This window comes from Scardinius erythrophthalmus (genome assembly GCF_964197995.2).
Source record: "Scardinius erythrophthalmus genome assembly, chromosome: 17".
Classification (NCBI taxonomy): domain Eukaryota; kingdom Metazoa; phylum Chordata; class Actinopteri; order Cypriniformes; family Leuciscidae; genus Scardinius; species Scardinius erythrophthalmus.
In genome coordinates, this window is record NC_138237.1 from 28,687,478 (window position 1) to 28,704,930 (window position 17,453).

Here is a 17,453-nt window from a genome sequence, read left to right on the forward strand (position 1 = left end):
ACTGATTATAATAAAACAAATTATTTAATTTCTGTATTACAGTAATGATAATTTTAGCAGGACAATTGTCATGACTGTCACAACGCAAAACTCTTGCAGCTAATTTCATTTCAATCTTCACTTTAATTCTTAATAAAACTGGGGTGAAGCTGTTTTATAATGTTCAATATACATGTGTGTGTGTGTATATATATATATATATATATATATATATATATATATATATATATATATATATATATATATATATATATACACATATAAAATATTCAATGAATATATTATTTTGGTGAGAGTATATCTTAAACAAAAATAAATAAATAACTTACATAATGTGAGTGCAAGCAGGAATAGGCAGCAAAGGATGAATATGATATGTTGATAAAAAAATATTTTCCATGTTGAATTTAGGTGATTACTGCTCAAAGTTAAAAGATTAATTTACACTATTGACATGAACATGCTAACTGCACACTGAATATTTTATTATTACAATATCTGATCGTTTGTAATGACTTGGGCTGCACAGCTTGTACTGTTTTGATACATATTGGTAAAGATGGTCCGTATATGCATGAGGTGTTTAAGATCACATGCTTTAGTTTTTTTAAGTGACAATCTTCACGTAATCTCACAGTAAAATGTAATGTAGTAAATTAATATTGGGTCCTTCTTTCCTATAGGATGCCCAGTGAAAATGGCACAATATCAGGATCTCTATCACAAAAAACATATTTTTTTGGCCTCTGAACAGTATTTAATACATTCACAATATGAACTGAGAGCAAAATAAGGCTGTAAAGTTCACACAAACATGTCCACAACAGTTAGTGTCCCAGTTTACAATATCTTACCCATTCAGTCAAATTAAATACTAATAGAAATAGCTGTAAACATTAACATCACATTCATCAAATGCTGCACATCAACTCACTTTTGGAACGCAAGGATAGATCTATTATGTCAAACAGTCAACTGCAAATAATGGGCAACATGATACAGGAAATCTTGGGCTTGATTTTCAAACAGTAATATTTCCAGATATCAAATTCACCGTGATATTAAAATGTTCCAGTGACCATAGTTATAGTTATTAGCCTTTACCATTTTGACAGTATCATTATGATCCAAGAATATAATAATGGGAAACTGCCTTTTACTCTGTGATTTTCCACCCAATGAACATCCAAACCATTATCGTGAGAAAATGTTTGAACTGGTTTCAGATCTGTGAAAACTGCAACTTAAATAGCTTCAGTTTAGTGTGGGCGTATGCAACAAAACTGTTCATACATCAGTACAGCGTGACAAATGAAGGGTGTAAACATTACGATCCTCAAACTATAAAATGGAGACACTTTAAATTATAAAAAGTGATGAATCACTCAAGGCATAGTTTGTGAAAATTGGCAACGATCATCTCCATGCGATGGCATCTCTCCCTAAAGCTTGCTTGGTGTCTTTTTCTTTTTGGTAAAATGGATTGCCATGCACTGTTGATATTTGCTTCAGTCAATAGAAAAGGAAGAATCCTTCTCCTTCTTCGTTTTCAAAAGCCCAATCTCAACATACTGCACAGCAAAAAAGAATAAAGAAAAGAGCAAAACACTCCAGCGGATGCTTTGAGGAGTGTAAAAGACAGAGAGCCTCCAGTCATCCCAGAATAGATCATATGATACAGCAGTTTTTCCTGTGATAGGTCAGTTATGGCAGCAGTTGTCAAAATAAGAGTCCTTCTTTTGCCCAAGATCCACCCCCTTCTCTTCTGTGAGGATACAACACCAAATAAATAAATAAAATAAAAATAGACAATATCACATTATTTGAGCAATTCTATTCCTATTATTATTTACTTGCTTTAATGGCATTCGGAAATAAAATTATTATTAAATGCATTCAGAATTTGATGCATCAAAAGCTTTGGAAATTGCAGCGTCAATCGAAGCAAAATGCGTTCAATCGATAATGTAGAAAATTTACAAGAACATTGGTGTACATCTGTATATGGATTAGATTCTGTTATAAAATAAGCATTAAGGCCCGTTCACACCAAGGACAATAATTATTAGAGGATATCATTGGAATCACTTTCAAAGCAATTTTTTTCCAGCTAATGAACGATGAAAACAATGTTTACATGCACAACTTTTGTTTTGAACGGACTGAATTCATTCTGATTGATGAATCTGAATATAGTGTTTACATGAACGCTTAACATGTGATCGGGTTGATATGTGCGTTTATATGTCACAAGCTACAAATCGGAATATATTTTTTGACATGCGCACGCTGCAAAATTGACAGTTTCCCGCTGTTTGCGCATATTACCATTCTCCTACATTGGTTCTTTATTAGTTTTTAACAGCAGACTTAATATTTATCCATTTCTGGTCATAATTTGGAGAAAATGAGCATATGAACCGTTGTGCCGTGCTGCTTATATTTATCAAGCAGTAAAAATTCCTCTCCCTGCCCCAAAAAACAGTCGTAACAAGTCCGAAACATGGACTGATGGGACGTTGTTCAGCTCCACTTCACAGACGCTGAGTGAAAGGACGGGACATAATGAAATATGTTCAATTTATTTATTTAAATTTTTTGTTCACATGTTGTTACTATTTTGTTCTTTTTTTGATGGGAAAATTTTATAATCATGTTTATATATTATATATATATATATATATATATATATATATATATACACACACACACACACACACACACACACACACACACACACACACACACACACACACACACACGCACTCAAACACTAACGGGACACTTTATTCAACAGGAATAACAGCTTGTTCCGCGAGTCATACGTCATTACACTATTTCAACATCATTGCACATGCGCAGTCCTTTCAGTTTCGGTTTTCAATCCGATCAAGTCTTTACATGAAGGATTTTCAGTCCGATTGAGCTGTCAATCCGATTATTAACAGATTTTTGGTTGCATGTAAACGTAGCCAATCAGAATCCATTTTACGTTAAAGAGCTCAAGCATTTAAAGTGGCTTACGGCAAACCTGCGGCGCGCGCTTAGAATAAACAGAGCGTTATTGTTCGTTGGTGTGAACGCTAATGTACGGTAGTTATCGTTCTTGGTGTGAATTGGTCTTTCGGCATCTAAGCCCACGTAGGTTAGGCGGGTATTTCAAAGCCTGCAAATCTTTGCACATACATTAAGATATCATGAATGTGTTTCCCCACAAAGACAAGCAGTTTATCAAGGTCATTGTAGTGAAGTTTCTGTGCTTTTTCATGCCTGTGCTAAGCATCAAGTAACTGACAGAGTGCTACATTAGTTAGCATGAAAGCTGAAGCACACAGGACCAGGTGTATAGTGTAAAAAATAAATGTGGTTTTTAAAGATTTATTTTGAGAAAAACATTCCCACCTTGCATGAACTCTAAAGCACAGCTACTGAAATCATCAGCCACCTTCTGAAACACCTCATCTGTACGGGAATAAAAAAAATCAAGAAGTGAAACTTCTCGGTAGGTAATAGCGTGTTCCACATAAGTAGTGCTCGACAGAGCAGATACACTGAAGTATCACTTACCAACATTTTTTCCTGTTTTGCTGGAGGTCTCGAAATGTTGAGCACCTATTTCTGCAAAGAAAAGTTAGTTTTTTTTCAAATTGTTTTGCAATGGTTACATGAAAAAAAAGAAGAAAAAAAAAGAAAAGCAACTAAATTCATGCTTACCATCTGCAAAGTCTTGAACATCATGGTAGTCTATTTGCCGCACACTTCGATCGGCTTCAATGAGGTCACTCTTGGTACCACACAAATATATCTTGCAGTGCTGAAATTAAAATAATGCGTCAGTGAAGTGCTGAATAATCTTAAGGCGTTCCTGTTGTTGTGAGACGTGGGTATATTTTACCTCTTCACAGTTCTGTAACTCCTTCACCCAGAACCTGGCCCTTTTAAAACTGCTGCTGTCAGTCAGATCTAAGTGCAAAAGTCAGAAAACCACATATTTAAGATAAAAATGTAATGTTTTCCAACATTTCTCTTGCAAGGGACTCCTTTTCTTATGATTATTTCCATGTACACTACCGTACAAAAGTTTGGAGTTGGAGTTTTTTTTCATTCAGCAAGGACGCATCAAACTGACATAATGAATTGCATTTTAAAATATCTGTTATTTTAAATCATAATACTATTTCACATTATATTATTATTTTTTTTTTTACTGTATGTTTAATTAAATAAATGCAGCCTTGTTGAGCTTCTTTTAAAAACATTAAAAAAAAACTAATTTTGTAATACAAAATTTTGTTTTTGAAATACAAACTAATTTATAATGTATGAGAAATGCTCATCAAGCCTGCATTTATTTGATCAAACATACAGAAATGTTGTGAAATATTATTACAATTTAAAATAATGGTTTTCTATTCGCATCATTACAACAGTCTTCAGTGTCACATTATATTTCAGAAATCATTCTAATATGCTGATTTATTATCAATGTTGGAAACAGTTGTGCAGCTTAATATTTTTTTATAACCTGTGATACTTTTTTTCAGGATACTTTGATGAATAAAAAGTAAAAAAACTTAATTTTAAAATTAATTACTAAAATTTAATTAAAATAGAAATATTTTGTAACAATATACACTACCGTTCAAAACTTTGAGGTCAGTAATTTTTTTCTTTCTTTCTTTTTTTGGTATAATAAATTAATACTTTTAGTCTGCAAGGATGTGTTAAATTGATTAAAAAAGTGATTGTAAAGATTTATGTTGTTAGAAAAGATTTCAATTTTGAATAAATGCTGTTCTTTTCAACTTTTTATTAATCAATCAATCCTGAGAAAAGTATCACAGGTTCCTAAAAATAATAAGCCACACAACTGTATCCAACATTGATAATAAATCAGTATGTTACAATGATTTCTGAAAGATCAAAGGCTAATGAAAAATTAAGCTTAGCATCACAGAAATAAAAATGATATTTTAAAGGATATTAAAACAGAAATCCATTATATGTATATATAATGTTTTTATACTATTTTATAATCATGTTTTTATACTATTTTTAATCATGTTTATATATATACACACACATTTTAGACCAGTCAAAAATAAAGTGACGTGAACAAAAAATAAAAAATAATTAATTGAACATATTTCGTTATATTAACACATTTTAACTTTGACAGCCCTAAGCCTTTTTTTTCGTCTCCCAAACTTTTAAGTTGCCCTGATTAACTTAGAACTTATTTGAACCAAACACATGAACTGCCTTGCATGACTGTAACTACTGTAAAACAGACACAGAGTGAGCAAGTATGAGCCGTTTACTTGCTCACCGTCACCTGACTGCTAGACTAGCTGCCACATCCTGCATTATTTCCACAAAAAAGCCACTTTCCGTGTCAAACTGTGAGAGAGGGATATACCATAGCAGACGATGGCAGCACGGGCTCCTCTGTAATAGATTCTGCTCATGGCCTCGTAACGTTCAGACCCAGCAGTGTCCTGAGATGAAAGAAAACACATGAAGTCACTAATAAGTGGTCGACAAGTGTATATGAAGACCCTAGTAACAACACTTACCCATATTCCCAGCGTAATCACTTTGTCACCGACATTGAGGGCTTTTGCAACAAACGCAGCCCCTATAGTCTTAATGAGACAAAAACAAATGAACACGTCAAGCCTAGTCACATCATATCAGATCATTGACATCAGTGGAAGGAATGGTGGCTTTACCTGTGCAGCTGGTTTATGTGACACATGATTAGAGATAGCTGATACCCAGGCAAATGTACATCTTACACAAAAATGTCTTTACTGAGAACAAACAATCTCAGAAGATGTATTAGTTATGGCCCTAATGACCATAACTAATTACTTCTTCAGGTTTCTATGCAAACGCATGCTTACATTTTGATAAGGTCCAACAAGAAAGCGGCGATGTACGTATCTCTCCACCAGGCTGGTTTTACCCACACTCTCCTTGCCAAGCATGACCACCTTAGCGTCCACTCGCATGGCAGTCATGATTATTTTGGTTTGTAGAAAAAGAAACTAAAAAAAACAACACCAAAAAACAAAACATGGGTCCATTGTGTAGACATTATATATACACTGTAAATATGTACAGGATATCCATTGTGAAAATGAAGTGTGCTTAACTGTTTTGAATGTGCACTTGTAGTGTACTTCAAATCTTGAAGGTAGGCCTATATTTAAAAGAAAATGTACCTGCAGTAATGTAGGCTAATATTAATGAATAAAAGGCCACTTAAGTGTACTTAAAGAGAGTAAACTTACATGACTGTTTCTTAATACGTTTAAGTAACGTTACACCTTTAAAAAGTACACTTTGCAATAATGTCAAATTAAAAGTTTTTCTCTGAGGTACATTTGAAATGTTTCGCAGTATACTTATGTTGATGTGTTGATTAGGATGGTAAAGCACGTTTGACATGTAAAGTACTTGATGTTATCCGATTATTATTCGATTTACATTTAAAGATAATTTTAAATATAGTAAATTTACAACATCATTATTACAAATGTGTAGTTATAAAGGAATTTAAACATATGACAAAGGTTTTTACCAAAAAATGCTTGTCAGTAACGTTACATCACGCAGTAAACTTTAATCATATTTGAAAGACGATATAAGTAGGCTAATTACGAAATTACATGATATAAAGGTAAACTTCTAAAGTATGCCAAAAACACAGTTGGTTAAATTCAAGAGTATTTAATATAATTTTAAAGTATACAACATTTTCAAGTGTCCGAGAACATTACGTTCAGATAGCATTATGTATATTACTTTCGACATAAATAGTAGGCTATGCTTTTTAATATGCTTAAAGTGTTGTAGTGGAAGAAATCAGAGATAGCTTTGGCTAATGCGTAGTTTCTGTTTATCAAGCTAAATATTATCCATATGAAACACACTAACGTTAGAGGTTTGTTGACCTTCTCATATTTTTCACTCACCTGTGTATCAGTTGACGGGACTTCAGGGCGACTTTACTGACAGATGAACACTAACTGGGTGGCTAATGGTTCAGTTAGCAATCCACACTGATGTGCCAGTGAAAACTCCTAATAATACTACAGTTAAAGACTACTTGATGAATAAATACATAAGCAGCAGCGAATCAAAAGACACCTCGAACTGAGGACACGGTCACAATTAAAATATTCAGTGATTTGTTCACCTTAAAACGAAAGAAAAACAAACAGCTTAGATTTCAACATCACTAAATACAGCAGAGCTAGATATATTTCCGAGCCATGTTTCTCCCGTTAACAAGGGACAACTACAGCAAATGGTCTGACAGATGTTAGATGTATTCGGTGGAAGAGGAACTGTAGTGTGTCTAGCTATCTGGAATAAACTAGTGTGTGTTTTTTTGTTTATATAGAGGAGGATGTGACTTCACTAGGGTCAGTGGTTGTGTTTCAAATGGTTATGTATGAATCGGGAAACAATTGTTCTTAAGAGTCGGAACTGTTCGTTGACGGGTCAGAGTGAATCAGTTACAGCGTTTCTGTTTTTTGTCTGGAATATAACGTACTGGAAATATGTTTACAACTTAATTTATGTTTATGAATTACAACTAATTATAGTGCAAAACTATTTCGCACGCAAAATTCTAGCATTGTTTAATGTATAGGCGTATTGTATTTAGGTTCAAAATATATTTTAATAAGTTAAATCGTGACTGTAACGAATTGAACTTGGACAAATTGAATTTCTACAAATTCTCGTTAACAATACCTAATCGAAAAGCATAATATAGCTTTATTGTAACGTTTAACGCTTGTAATATGCTATTTTTAAAATCAATTGCTTGAAACGAACTGTTCGAAAGAACCGAGTCGCAGAAATGATTCAGACGTCCTATTACTATAGGCACGTGCTGCAGTTTGGGCGCGTTGATTGTCTAAGCCGCTGCTGATTGGTTCCTCGAGTCACTTGGGGCGTCACAGTTGGCTGAATCTCTCTGTGATTGGTTGCTTGCATCCGCCACTCATCCTTTCTTCATCCCGAGTGGCTGCGCTGCTTCGGCACCGCCCGTGGTGGCCAAAATGCGGTCTAGGTAGTCGACTTCATAGACTCTGTACGTTTGAAACACAACCGAACCGAGTCTTCAGGGGAGGAGAAGCTGAGTTCATGTGAAAATGGCGTCTCCGAAAACAGTGCCTAAAGATGCACAGGTAAATAATGAATCAGAAACGGTTTTATCACTGTGCTGTGCACCATTTATTGTTATTTAACAATAGCGATTAAAGCAGCATGATTAAAGAGCGACTGTGCATTTTATTCATTCTTACTTATTCTTCTTTGTGCACATACATGCGTTAGCACGCTAACTGGTCCACTGACTAATGCAGCGGTTTGAGTTTCAATTTGGCGCGGTTCTAACACGTTGTGTTATAATTTGCCGTATTTTTTGGGAATATGAAGGTTTTGCATGTATGATTTATTTACAAATGTAAAGTAAGATGTGCACGGGCTGCAAAAAACCTGCAACATAGTCGAATTGATGCTAATATAGTATGCATCATATTTCCTTTTCGCATTGTTTGCTTTCTTCTTCTTATTATTATCTTTATTATCTTTAAAGGTTATGATGCAGATTCTTAAAGACATGGGGGTCACGGAGTACGAGCCTAGAGTGATCAATCAAATGCTGGAGTTTACATACAGTAAGTCAGGATGCCTTTAATGAAATCAAAATTGACAATGCTTATTTGTTCATTGAACATTGCAACGTTTATTCTGAATGATTCATCCATGCAAGTCATTCTTTTTTTTATGCATGTGCTCTCTTAATCTTTAATCAAAATAATTTGCAACGACATCACTTCTCTGATGACGTGTTTAGTGGCGCGAGGGCGGGACAACCTGTCGCTCACATGACATCACATCACAGCAATGGCAAACCACAACAATCCAATCTAGTCCTGTCCCGCCCTTCGTTTTTTCTTGTTCAAGAAGCCACTTCACTCAGATGTACGGAAGAAAAGACTATCGCATCTTCCGCTTCATGCCAACTTTTAAGTATATTACTAAATGCATTAAGAGAAAATGTTAACGCACTCCAGCAATAATCTTACTGTACTAGAAAATCGTCCAATAACATTTTAACGTTTTTCTACAGGATATGTAACCACTATTATTGAGGATGCAAAAATATATTCCACCCATGCCAAGAAGTCCAGTGTGGATGCAGATGACATAAGGTTAGCAATCCAGTGTCGAGTGGATCAGTCGTTCACATCTCCTCCGCCACGAGATGTAAGTCTCTCTTGATGACTTATTCATAACTCATATGTGGCTTCTGGTAATTAATTAACAGTGCTGTTTGGTCCATGGTTTCAGTTTCTGTTGGACATTGCAAGGCAGAAGAACCAAACCCCTCTACCACTGATCAAACCATACACCGGTCCACGTCTTCCACCAGACCGCTACTGTCTCACCGCACCAAACTACAGATTGAAGTCCCTGCAGAAAAAGGTATTACTTTAGATGATATGTGATAATATGCAGTTTTAGTCCGTCTGGTCAAAGTTTTGGATTTGGTGATCTATGGATATAGAGATCTCTTACTACAGTTATTGTATCTAACTTTTTTGGCTTAGAGGCCCACCTTTTATCCACGACAATATTCGAAAACATAGTTTTGTTTTTCAAAACTTATTTTAATCTATTTTAATTTAATCTATTTTCTGTTGATTAAAGAAGAAATATATATATAATTGTTATGATTTAAGGTTTCCAAAATGTTTTAGAAGCTGAATGTTCATCAGGGATCCCAAATCTTTTCACCAAAGTAATGAACAAAAGTGTAGTCACAATTTTCAGTGAAAGTTTGCAGGGGAAAAAGGTCCATCCATAGAGTATGTAGAAAGCACTGCTCACAAAGAAGTCACTTTTCAAATCAAGCAAGCTTTGTTGGCCAACACAGAGAATTCACATGATTGCAAAACCCTTTGCAAAATCTGTGGGGAATATTTTTTTTTTACCTCCACGTGGAATTCACAGAAAAATGGTAAATGTGACTGCATCATATGAATTTATCAGGGTTTCCGCGGGGTCTTAAAAAGTCTAAAATTCAGAACTTTAAATTTAAAGCCTTAAAAAGTCTTAAAAACGGCCAGATTTTCATCCTAGGTCTTAAATTTCATTTAGTCAGGTCTAAAAAAGTGTTTACCCTCGTTCATTTCCAGAAACGCTGGCCGAAGAAAGTTATTACAAAGTAGCAAAAAAGTATCGAGGTGTAGCCTACAAAGCGGAGCCCTAGAGCAGGGGTCTCCAACACGTCGCTCGCGTGCTACCAATAGCTCGTGGCTTGATATGAGCTAGCTCGCCAGAGGCCGTTCACATATCGCATCTTTTGCGCGCTCAAGTTTGTTCAAATGTAGGCGAGCGGTAAGCGCGCTCATAATTAAAGCGACGCGCTAATTTTTTTACCAGGCGCAACGAGATGAAAAAAATCTAAACTTTGTAGAATGCCGTAAACGCACCGCAGGTCATGTGACAGGAACCAACCAATCACCCCTTTCCATAACAACATTGAAAGCTCAGTCAACATGAAGGATGGGGGTGCACCGAAACACTACTAATAAATATAAGCTAATGTGTAAATGTCAGTAATTTATCTTTTTTGACTCAATTCTTTTTATAAAAAAAAATATTTAAAGGCTGAAATATGAGGTTTATCTTTGTATAAAACTTTTTTTGTCAAAACTTTATTTGAACTTGTACATGTTAGTAGATAACATGTTGCAAGACACTCTTTTAAAATCTTTGCTGTTTTTCGACATAAAACTTGTTGAATTGACTTCATTCTGTAGTATTAGTACTTTTTGAACAGGATTCTGTGATGACCGTGATAATTTTGGTCACTTTAATCTTCTCATCATTTCCTCTGTAGTTATGATCAACTATGATCAACTAAAGTCAACAATAATTGTGTTTTTACAGCATAATATGCAAAAGTATAATTTTCTATTAAAAAAAAATCTACCTCTCCCTCTCTCTCACACACTCACATCAGATAATCCTAGATAGATAGAAAGATAGATAGATAGATAACTATCTATCTAATTTGGATAATGCGTCGTGTAGGTCTTGAATTTCAATCTTTATGGTCTTAAGATGTCTTAAAGTCTTAAATTTGACTTACTGAAACCTGCAGAAACCCAGATTTATATATATATATATATATATATATAAACAAATTCTAAATATTAATAAAACTATAATAGTATTTCAAAGATACTAAAATAACGCTGGTTACTTGGAAAGGTCATGTAAATTAATAAAATACCATATGCATTTAAAGAATTAAATCTATATAGTAAAAAAAAAATATATATATATATTATATACACACGCACACACACACGAAGAGTTTGGTTGCAAAAAGCAACAAATCGATTTTGATTAATTTGAGTAAAAATGTGTTTTCTTTACCAAGAAAGTGGCAAGATGAAAACCACTATTTTCTGTTTCAAACTTTCACATAGCATTTTTAGGTTATAATAACACAAAAAATTCAAAATTTTCAAAGATTTATTATAAAAAAACGGCAATTTTTTTTCCCGTAAATGCAATAAATCCATGACAATTTTTTCCCCCCAAAATGCAAGTTTAAAATGCACAACAAATTAAGTTTATTAGTATAATATTTTTAGTAATTTTCACAGACAAAAAAAAGTACTTTGTCATATTAAGAACTAGGGCTGTCACTTTTATGAAAAAATCCTGTTCGATTTTTGAGACATAAGTGTTCATTGAATCGATTGTAAAATCGAAAATTGAAAAATAAAACGCCATATATGGGCAAATCCACGGACAACTAACAGGCATTAGGACGAACGTAAAGAGGGCGCGCCGCGCCTGACGCGCACAAGCAATATTTCTGATGATTTATTGGCGTGAAGTTTCGCGCACAATGACTAGTGCAACATTCTCGAAAAGCAATAAGCATAGTGGACTGCCATAGCACGCAGCATATGAAAAACATTACTAGGGCTGTACTCAACCAAAGAAAATCTTGGTCGACTGAAGTCCTGAAATTTTCGACTAAAAATCGACTAAAATCGACTAAAAATGACGTTAGAAAAAAACAAAAACATTAAATTAATTAGATGCGCACTGTGCGCAGTTCTTGGTAGCCTTGTTGTCCGCCTAAATGAATTATAAATAAACAAACAACTAGTAGGCTATTTGCAGTATATTAAATCGTTTTTGACCTAATTATTTTGCACTGAAATGAGTCTGACACTCGAGTCTGTCAGCTCTGACAGCGCTGCATCACGTGCACCTGCGCAATATCATGATTTCCGAAAAAAGTACTATGTTGTCAACTAGTGATATCATCACAAGAACTGTTGAGGAATATGCAACAAAAATTAGACAATTATTTTTGTCATATGTTATAATAATAAGTTATAACTGTCAGACACTATCATTTCACCGTGCATGTCCTCGCACCGAGCGAGGCTGAACATGAGCTCAGCTTCGCAGCTGAGACACGAATAGACTATTAATATTAACTTAAAGATTTTACTCTTAATAAACACAAAAGGCACGTCCACTTTAATAAAAAAATAATATTTATTAAACAAACCAGATCAAGAGCAGAAACGAAATAAAGTGCATAACTGAAAAATAAAGCATCCTAGGCTCAAAACTAACACAACCAACAGCACAGCGCAATTGCGCATTAGGCTCCAAATAAAAAATAAAAAAGTTAGGTTATCACACTAAAACATTGAAATATGCAAATTCTGATATGTTCATAGCCTACTCAAAACAGACAGGGCAAACGCAGACAAGTGAGCTTAACGTTACCACTTTTAGATGATATGTCATGTTTGTCGTCAAGCTGTGGAAAACTGTTGCTTGCAAACTTTGCATTCGACCTTTTTCATGTTATCAATTTTAACAAAATGCTGCCACACTGTCGATTTCTTTGTTGTTGACATGTTAGAAGAGGACTGACTATTAAACGCTCTCACAATTAAATAAATAATATTCAGCATCAAACCTTCTATGCTCGACGCTCTCTCTTGGGTTGGACTAATCCAAAAAAGGTGAAAACAAGGGGGGTGTTTTGAAGACAGACTGTTACAGTGAAACAAGGGTACTCTGAAAACACCCCCATTAGCAGTTAGTGCTTTCCACCTGATGAAATGAGCGCGCCTCAGCGCGGCAAAACTGATGAAATAAACGCGGCAGAAAATCGACCAATCAGAATTTTGGTCGAACCAGAACGTATCGACCAACTAATCGACTAATCGACTAGGACAGTACAGCCCTAAACATTACCTCATTCTTCAACATGGCTGTGTTTACAATTAGAAATGCCAAACAAATTTCGCCTACGTAGGCCATTGTAGACCGTTGCCCGAATCTGTATCTGAATGCATGAGACTGTCTGAATACCGGGAAAATTCACAGTTTTGTCGTAAAAAGAGACACATTATGCAGAAGGATCATTTGCTGTTATGCGTGTTTGTCAGAGCCTGCAGTTGCAAATGACGCGCGTTCGCTGCGGGCATAACATGACGAGCTGGACGCGCTCCGAGAAAAGACCGTTAAAATCGATTCCCTATTTTCGTTTTCGAAACTTGCGTTGGTTGGTCCGATCGATTGTGCAATCGATTTTCGAACGTAAAGTGACAGCCCTATTAAGAACACTGTAAAGAAGATTCACATATTATAGTATAAATTTTATATCACTTGCAGAAACCACCACAGGTTCATCAATGCCGTCAAATTTATGCGTTTTTTTTGTTTGTTTGTTGATCGAAAAGTACAAAGTAGATAAGAAAAACTAGGAAGCCGGGTGTATTTAAAGCGCCGCCGTTACTGTTTACAATGCTACAATGCTTGGAATGGTGCGCTCTGATTGGTTGAACGGATGTATCGCATTCTGCAGAGAAGGTAAACTGGCGTTTGGAAAGAAAGGGAGAAAATATGACAGAATAACACGGCAGATATCGCATTTTACGTAAAATTTAAAATTGACTTTTCAATACAGACCAGATACAATACTTATGTAGGATAATAAGGACAATACTAATGTAGGATCAATTGTTAAAAAAAATGGTGTTTATTGCATTTTGGAACCAAACTCTTTGCACATTATTTTTATTTCAGGTAATGTTTTGTTTCAAGTAATGACAATAATTTTTGTGGTTTTAGTTTTTAGTTCGACTATAATAAACCTGATAGTAACTTTTAAAATTTGGGTTTCTTCATATCCAGGTTTTTCTAGACTGTGTGAAATCCTGGTTCTTCACATGAAACTAACAGATGTAAATGAAAATGTACCGTCTGATATGGTATGGCTCTGATTTGCATGTTTAGGTGTCTTCGTCTACGGGCAGGATAACAGTGCCACGGTTGAGTGTGGGAGCAGTGTCCAGTAGGCCAAGCACTCCAACTCTTGGTCAGTTATTCCAAATACTTCCTGTATAAACTAAAACATCTCTAGCATCTAAAGGCACTGAGTTTTCAGGACACTTTGCATGCTCACGATTTCCAGCATACATTCATTGAGCTATTTGTAGATACACAATAATACACAAGAGCTATTAGTAGTTTTCCTTTGTTCTCATTGGTGAACGAGCAAAATCTAAAACTAAATTTTCAGGATCCTCGTTGTGTTTTTCAGGTACTCCATCAGTGCAGACTGTGGGGACCAAAGTGGGAACACCTGTGTCACTGACCGGCCAGCGCTTCACCGTTCAGATCCCCAACTCACAGGCTGCCTCTGTCAAATCAGGTACAGTTTCCACCTTAGAACAAGCAGTTCTCTTTGTATGATCATCTTGTATATTAAGGACCATGTGGAAGATTTTGTGCCAAATCAGTGAGTAGGTCAAAAGTTAAGCTATTAGTTGAGCTACAGTACCTGTCAAAAGTTTGGAAACATTTCTTATGCTCACAATGCTGAATTTCATAAAAAGTGAAATATTATTACAATTAGAAATGTAATTTATTCCTGTAATGCAAAGCTGTATTTTCAGCATCATTTCTCCAGGCTTCAGTGTCACATGATCCTTCAGAAATCATTCTAATATGCTGATTTGCTGCTCAAGAAAGATTTCTCATTATTATTATCGTTATACATTTTGAAAACAGTTTTTGCTGATTAATATTTTTGAGGAAACAATGATACCATTCAAACATTTGTGGTGAGATTTAAAAAAGAGGAGAAATTTCATTCATCAATGAGTTATGCAAAATTCACTTTTATATTGTTTTTTAACAGAATAATGGGTACACAATCACCCTATTGTGGTAAAAATCCATCCACTCCGTTTGTTATTTTCCCCATAAATCTGAAACGGTGTTTCAAAACGAGCCGTTCAGGAACGTGCTCCAGTGTGACGTCACACATGCTTAGGCCCTGCCCACAACTGGCGACAGAATCTGCCCTGTTAGCTTAGCTCCTCCCCTCAGTGAACTGAACACAGTCCGCCCTGTTTATCTCCTCGCCAGAGCATTTAACACCAGCATTCGAGTAAGAAATGTAAAGCTATAGTTATTCAATCAAGAGCAGTGAGTGAATTTCTGTTTTTCTTTTGTTGTTTGATTAATTTTAACAGCATATATAGCAGTAGATACTGTATATTACGCTGCTGTCACTTTAATACACAGATCTAATATACACATGTGATTTCTTTACTTGCCGTTTACGTTCACAGACATAACCGACTGTGTGAACTTTGTTAGATACACACAAGGTTAAGTCAAACACCCACAGTTTAAGTGCAATAAGACGTGAAAGAGAACTTCGTTTAATTCTCACGGGACGCGCCGTCTGACATCCAGCTCTCTGTGCGCGAGCTTCGGATGTGTGCGCTCAGAAAACCATATATCAGAAGTTTAGACTGATATGGCTTTAAAACACATGCATATAATAAACTTTCATGATGATGAAGAACTGCAATGTCAAATAAATGCTGCTCATTGAACTTTCTATTCATCAAAGAATCCTGAAAAAAGTATGACCATTTCCACAAAAATCAACATTGATAGTAATAATAACAATAAATGTTTCTTGAGCACCAAATCCGCATATTAGAATGGTTTCTGAAGAATTGTGTGACACTGAAGACTGGAGTAATGATGCTGAAAATTCAGCTTTGCCATCCCTGGAATAAATTACATTTTAAAATATTCAAGTAGAAACCTGTTCTTTTCTACTGAGAGACTTCTTTCAAAAACACTTTAAAAAGAACTTTTGCCAGGTACTGTAAGAGAAATGAAAACATGACAGGCTTTAAGAACATGTAGTGAATTACAGAGTGAATTATGAATTTAATTTTTCATTCACAGCTACTCCTACCACTCCCACAGTTCAGAATGTCCTCATCAACCCCTCTCTCATCGGCTCTAAGAACATCCTCATTACTACCAATATGGTGTCACAGAATTCATCTAGTGACTCTACGTCTCTTAAGAGGAAGCATGAAGATGAGGATGACTATGATGCTTTATGACCTGCTGTTGTTTCTTACTAGTATGGAAGCAAAAGTGATTATGTAAATAAGCATTTGATAACTCTGAATTTGCCTTTCAGTAGTATAGTCTTGTTTAGAATATTACCATTTATTGTTCATTTTTGTAAGTAAAAAATAAATCAAATTAAAATAAGTTGTGTTTTGTTGTTTTTGTTTCACAGACTTCATTTGGTGGTTGAGTTACTATGGTGCAAAAAAATCTTGATCACCCTGAGCCAGTTTAATAAATAATTTAATAATTTAGATAATTTAAACTCAATATTAGGTGTAAATAAAACGTAACGTTCTTATGAAATCAATGAAATGCCAGCAGAGGGAGCTAGATGAACAAAGGGCTCTTACTCCAGGATGCTGACACTGATATATGCTCATGGTATGTTATACTGATATAATTTAGAGGCAGCAAACGAGAACGGAACAACATTTTTTACATAGAAACAAAATCTTATGTGCACACATTAAAAAAATAGCTATTATTAAATATGTATGTCTTAGTGTTTTTCTTCTAGATTGAGAACGATTGAAAATAAATAAATAATGCTGAGCTCATTTTAAGTTTTATATATATATATATATATATTCTCATTGCACATAATTTTCATGTGTATCCCAAGCTGCAAGCATGTTAACTGAAGTGATCTTTTTTTTTTTTTTACCAGATAGAAGGGGGTTTTAATAGAGCTAATAAAATGTTCCTTAAATTTTATAGTCCAGTAAGAACTTTTTATTAAGACTTTATAACTCATTTTGGTTTTCAATCTGTTTAGTTCTAATGATTTAGCTTTAATCTTTTAAAATGCGTCAGTCTTCTGATTGCATAAAACGATGAAACATCCTTCTGTAGTGTCGAAGTGCCGTAGTGCAACTGTTTGCTGTTTACTTCACTAGCCAGTCACGTAGACTCTTACGTAAACG

At 34.9% G+C, this 17,453-nt stretch overlaps 2 protein-coding genes across 5 annotated transcripts; one reads left to right on the top strand and one right to left on the bottom strand.

Moving 5' to 3' along the window:
• Positions 1-243: 243 nt before the first annotated feature.
• rab24 (RAB24, member RAS oncogene family) lies at positions 244-7,849 on the bottom strand. Of its 2 annotated transcripts, XM_081390374.1 has the most exons (9): positions 6,981-7,849; positions 5,907-6,050; positions 5,577-5,645; positions 5,420-5,498; positions 3,896-3,963; positions 3,715-3,814; positions 3,568-3,618; positions 3,403-3,462; positions 247-1,765 (listed from the first exon to the last, which is right to left on the bottom strand). In XM_081390374.1, the coding sequence occupies exons 2-9, from the start codon at positions 6,021-6,023 to the stop codon at positions 1,701-1,703; spliced, it is 609 nt and encodes a 202-aa protein (XP_081246500.1). In that variant the 5' UTR covers positions 6,024-6,050; positions 6,981-7,849; the 3' UTR covers positions 247-1,700. The 2 variants fall into 2 exon arrangements, with proteins under 2 accessions (XP_081246499.1, XP_081246500.1); XM_081390373.1 differs by having other exon boundaries at positions 244-1,765; positions 5,420-5,645; positions 6,981-7,393.
• Positions 7,461-16,686, top strand: taf9 (TAF9 RNA polymerase II, TATA box binding protein (TBP)-associated factor). 3 transcript variants are annotated; one of them, XM_081390368.1, is made up of 8 exons: positions 7,515-8,207; positions 8,618-8,699; positions 8,879-9,054; positions 9,155-9,291; positions 9,376-9,510; positions 14,377-14,458; positions 14,684-14,794; positions 16,354-16,683. In XM_081390368.1, the coding sequence occupies exons 3-8, from the start codon at positions 8,910-8,912 to the stop codon at positions 16,515-16,517; spliced, it is 774 nt and encodes a 257-aa protein (XP_081246494.1). In that variant the 5' UTR covers positions 7,515-8,207; positions 8,618-8,699; positions 8,879-8,909; the 3' UTR covers positions 16,518-16,683. The 3 variants fall into 3 exon arrangements, with proteins under 3 accessions (XP_081246496.1, XP_081246494.1, XP_081246495.1); XM_081390370.1 differs by lacking the exon at positions 8,879-9,054 and having other exon boundaries at positions 7,461-8,207; positions 16,354-16,686; XM_081390369.1 differs by lacking the exons at positions 7,515-8,207; positions 8,618-8,699 and having other exon boundaries at positions 8,707-9,054; positions 16,354-16,682.
• Positions 16,687-17,453: the final 767 nt, after the last annotated feature.

Bases quoted from the DNA above. Each gene is read 5' to 3' on its own strand.
- rab24 (XM_081390373.1), bottom strand. From the start codon at position 6,023: ATGACTGCCATGCGAGTGGACGCTAAGGTGGTCATGCTTGGCAAGGAG. The intron at 3,815-3,895 runs GTAAAATATACC...TTTTAATTTCAG, and splicing joins AGTTACAGAACTGTGAAGAG to CACTGCAAGATATATTTGTG. The intron at 3,619-3,714 runs GTAAGCATGAAT...TTTTCTTTGCAG, and splicing joins TGTTCAAGACTTTGCAGATG to AAATAGGTGCTCAACATTTC.
- taf9 (XM_081390368.1), top strand. From the start codon at position 8,910: ATGACATCACATCACAGCAATGGCAAACCACAACAATCCAATCTAGTC. The intron at 9,292-9,375 runs GTAAGTCTCTCT...CCATGGTTTCAG, and splicing joins CATCTCCTCCGCCACGAGAT to TTTCTGTTGGACATTGCAAG. The intron at 14,795-16,353 runs GTACAGTTTCCA...TTTCATTCACAG, and splicing joins GGCTGCCTCTGTCAAATCAG to CTACTCCTACCACTCCCACA.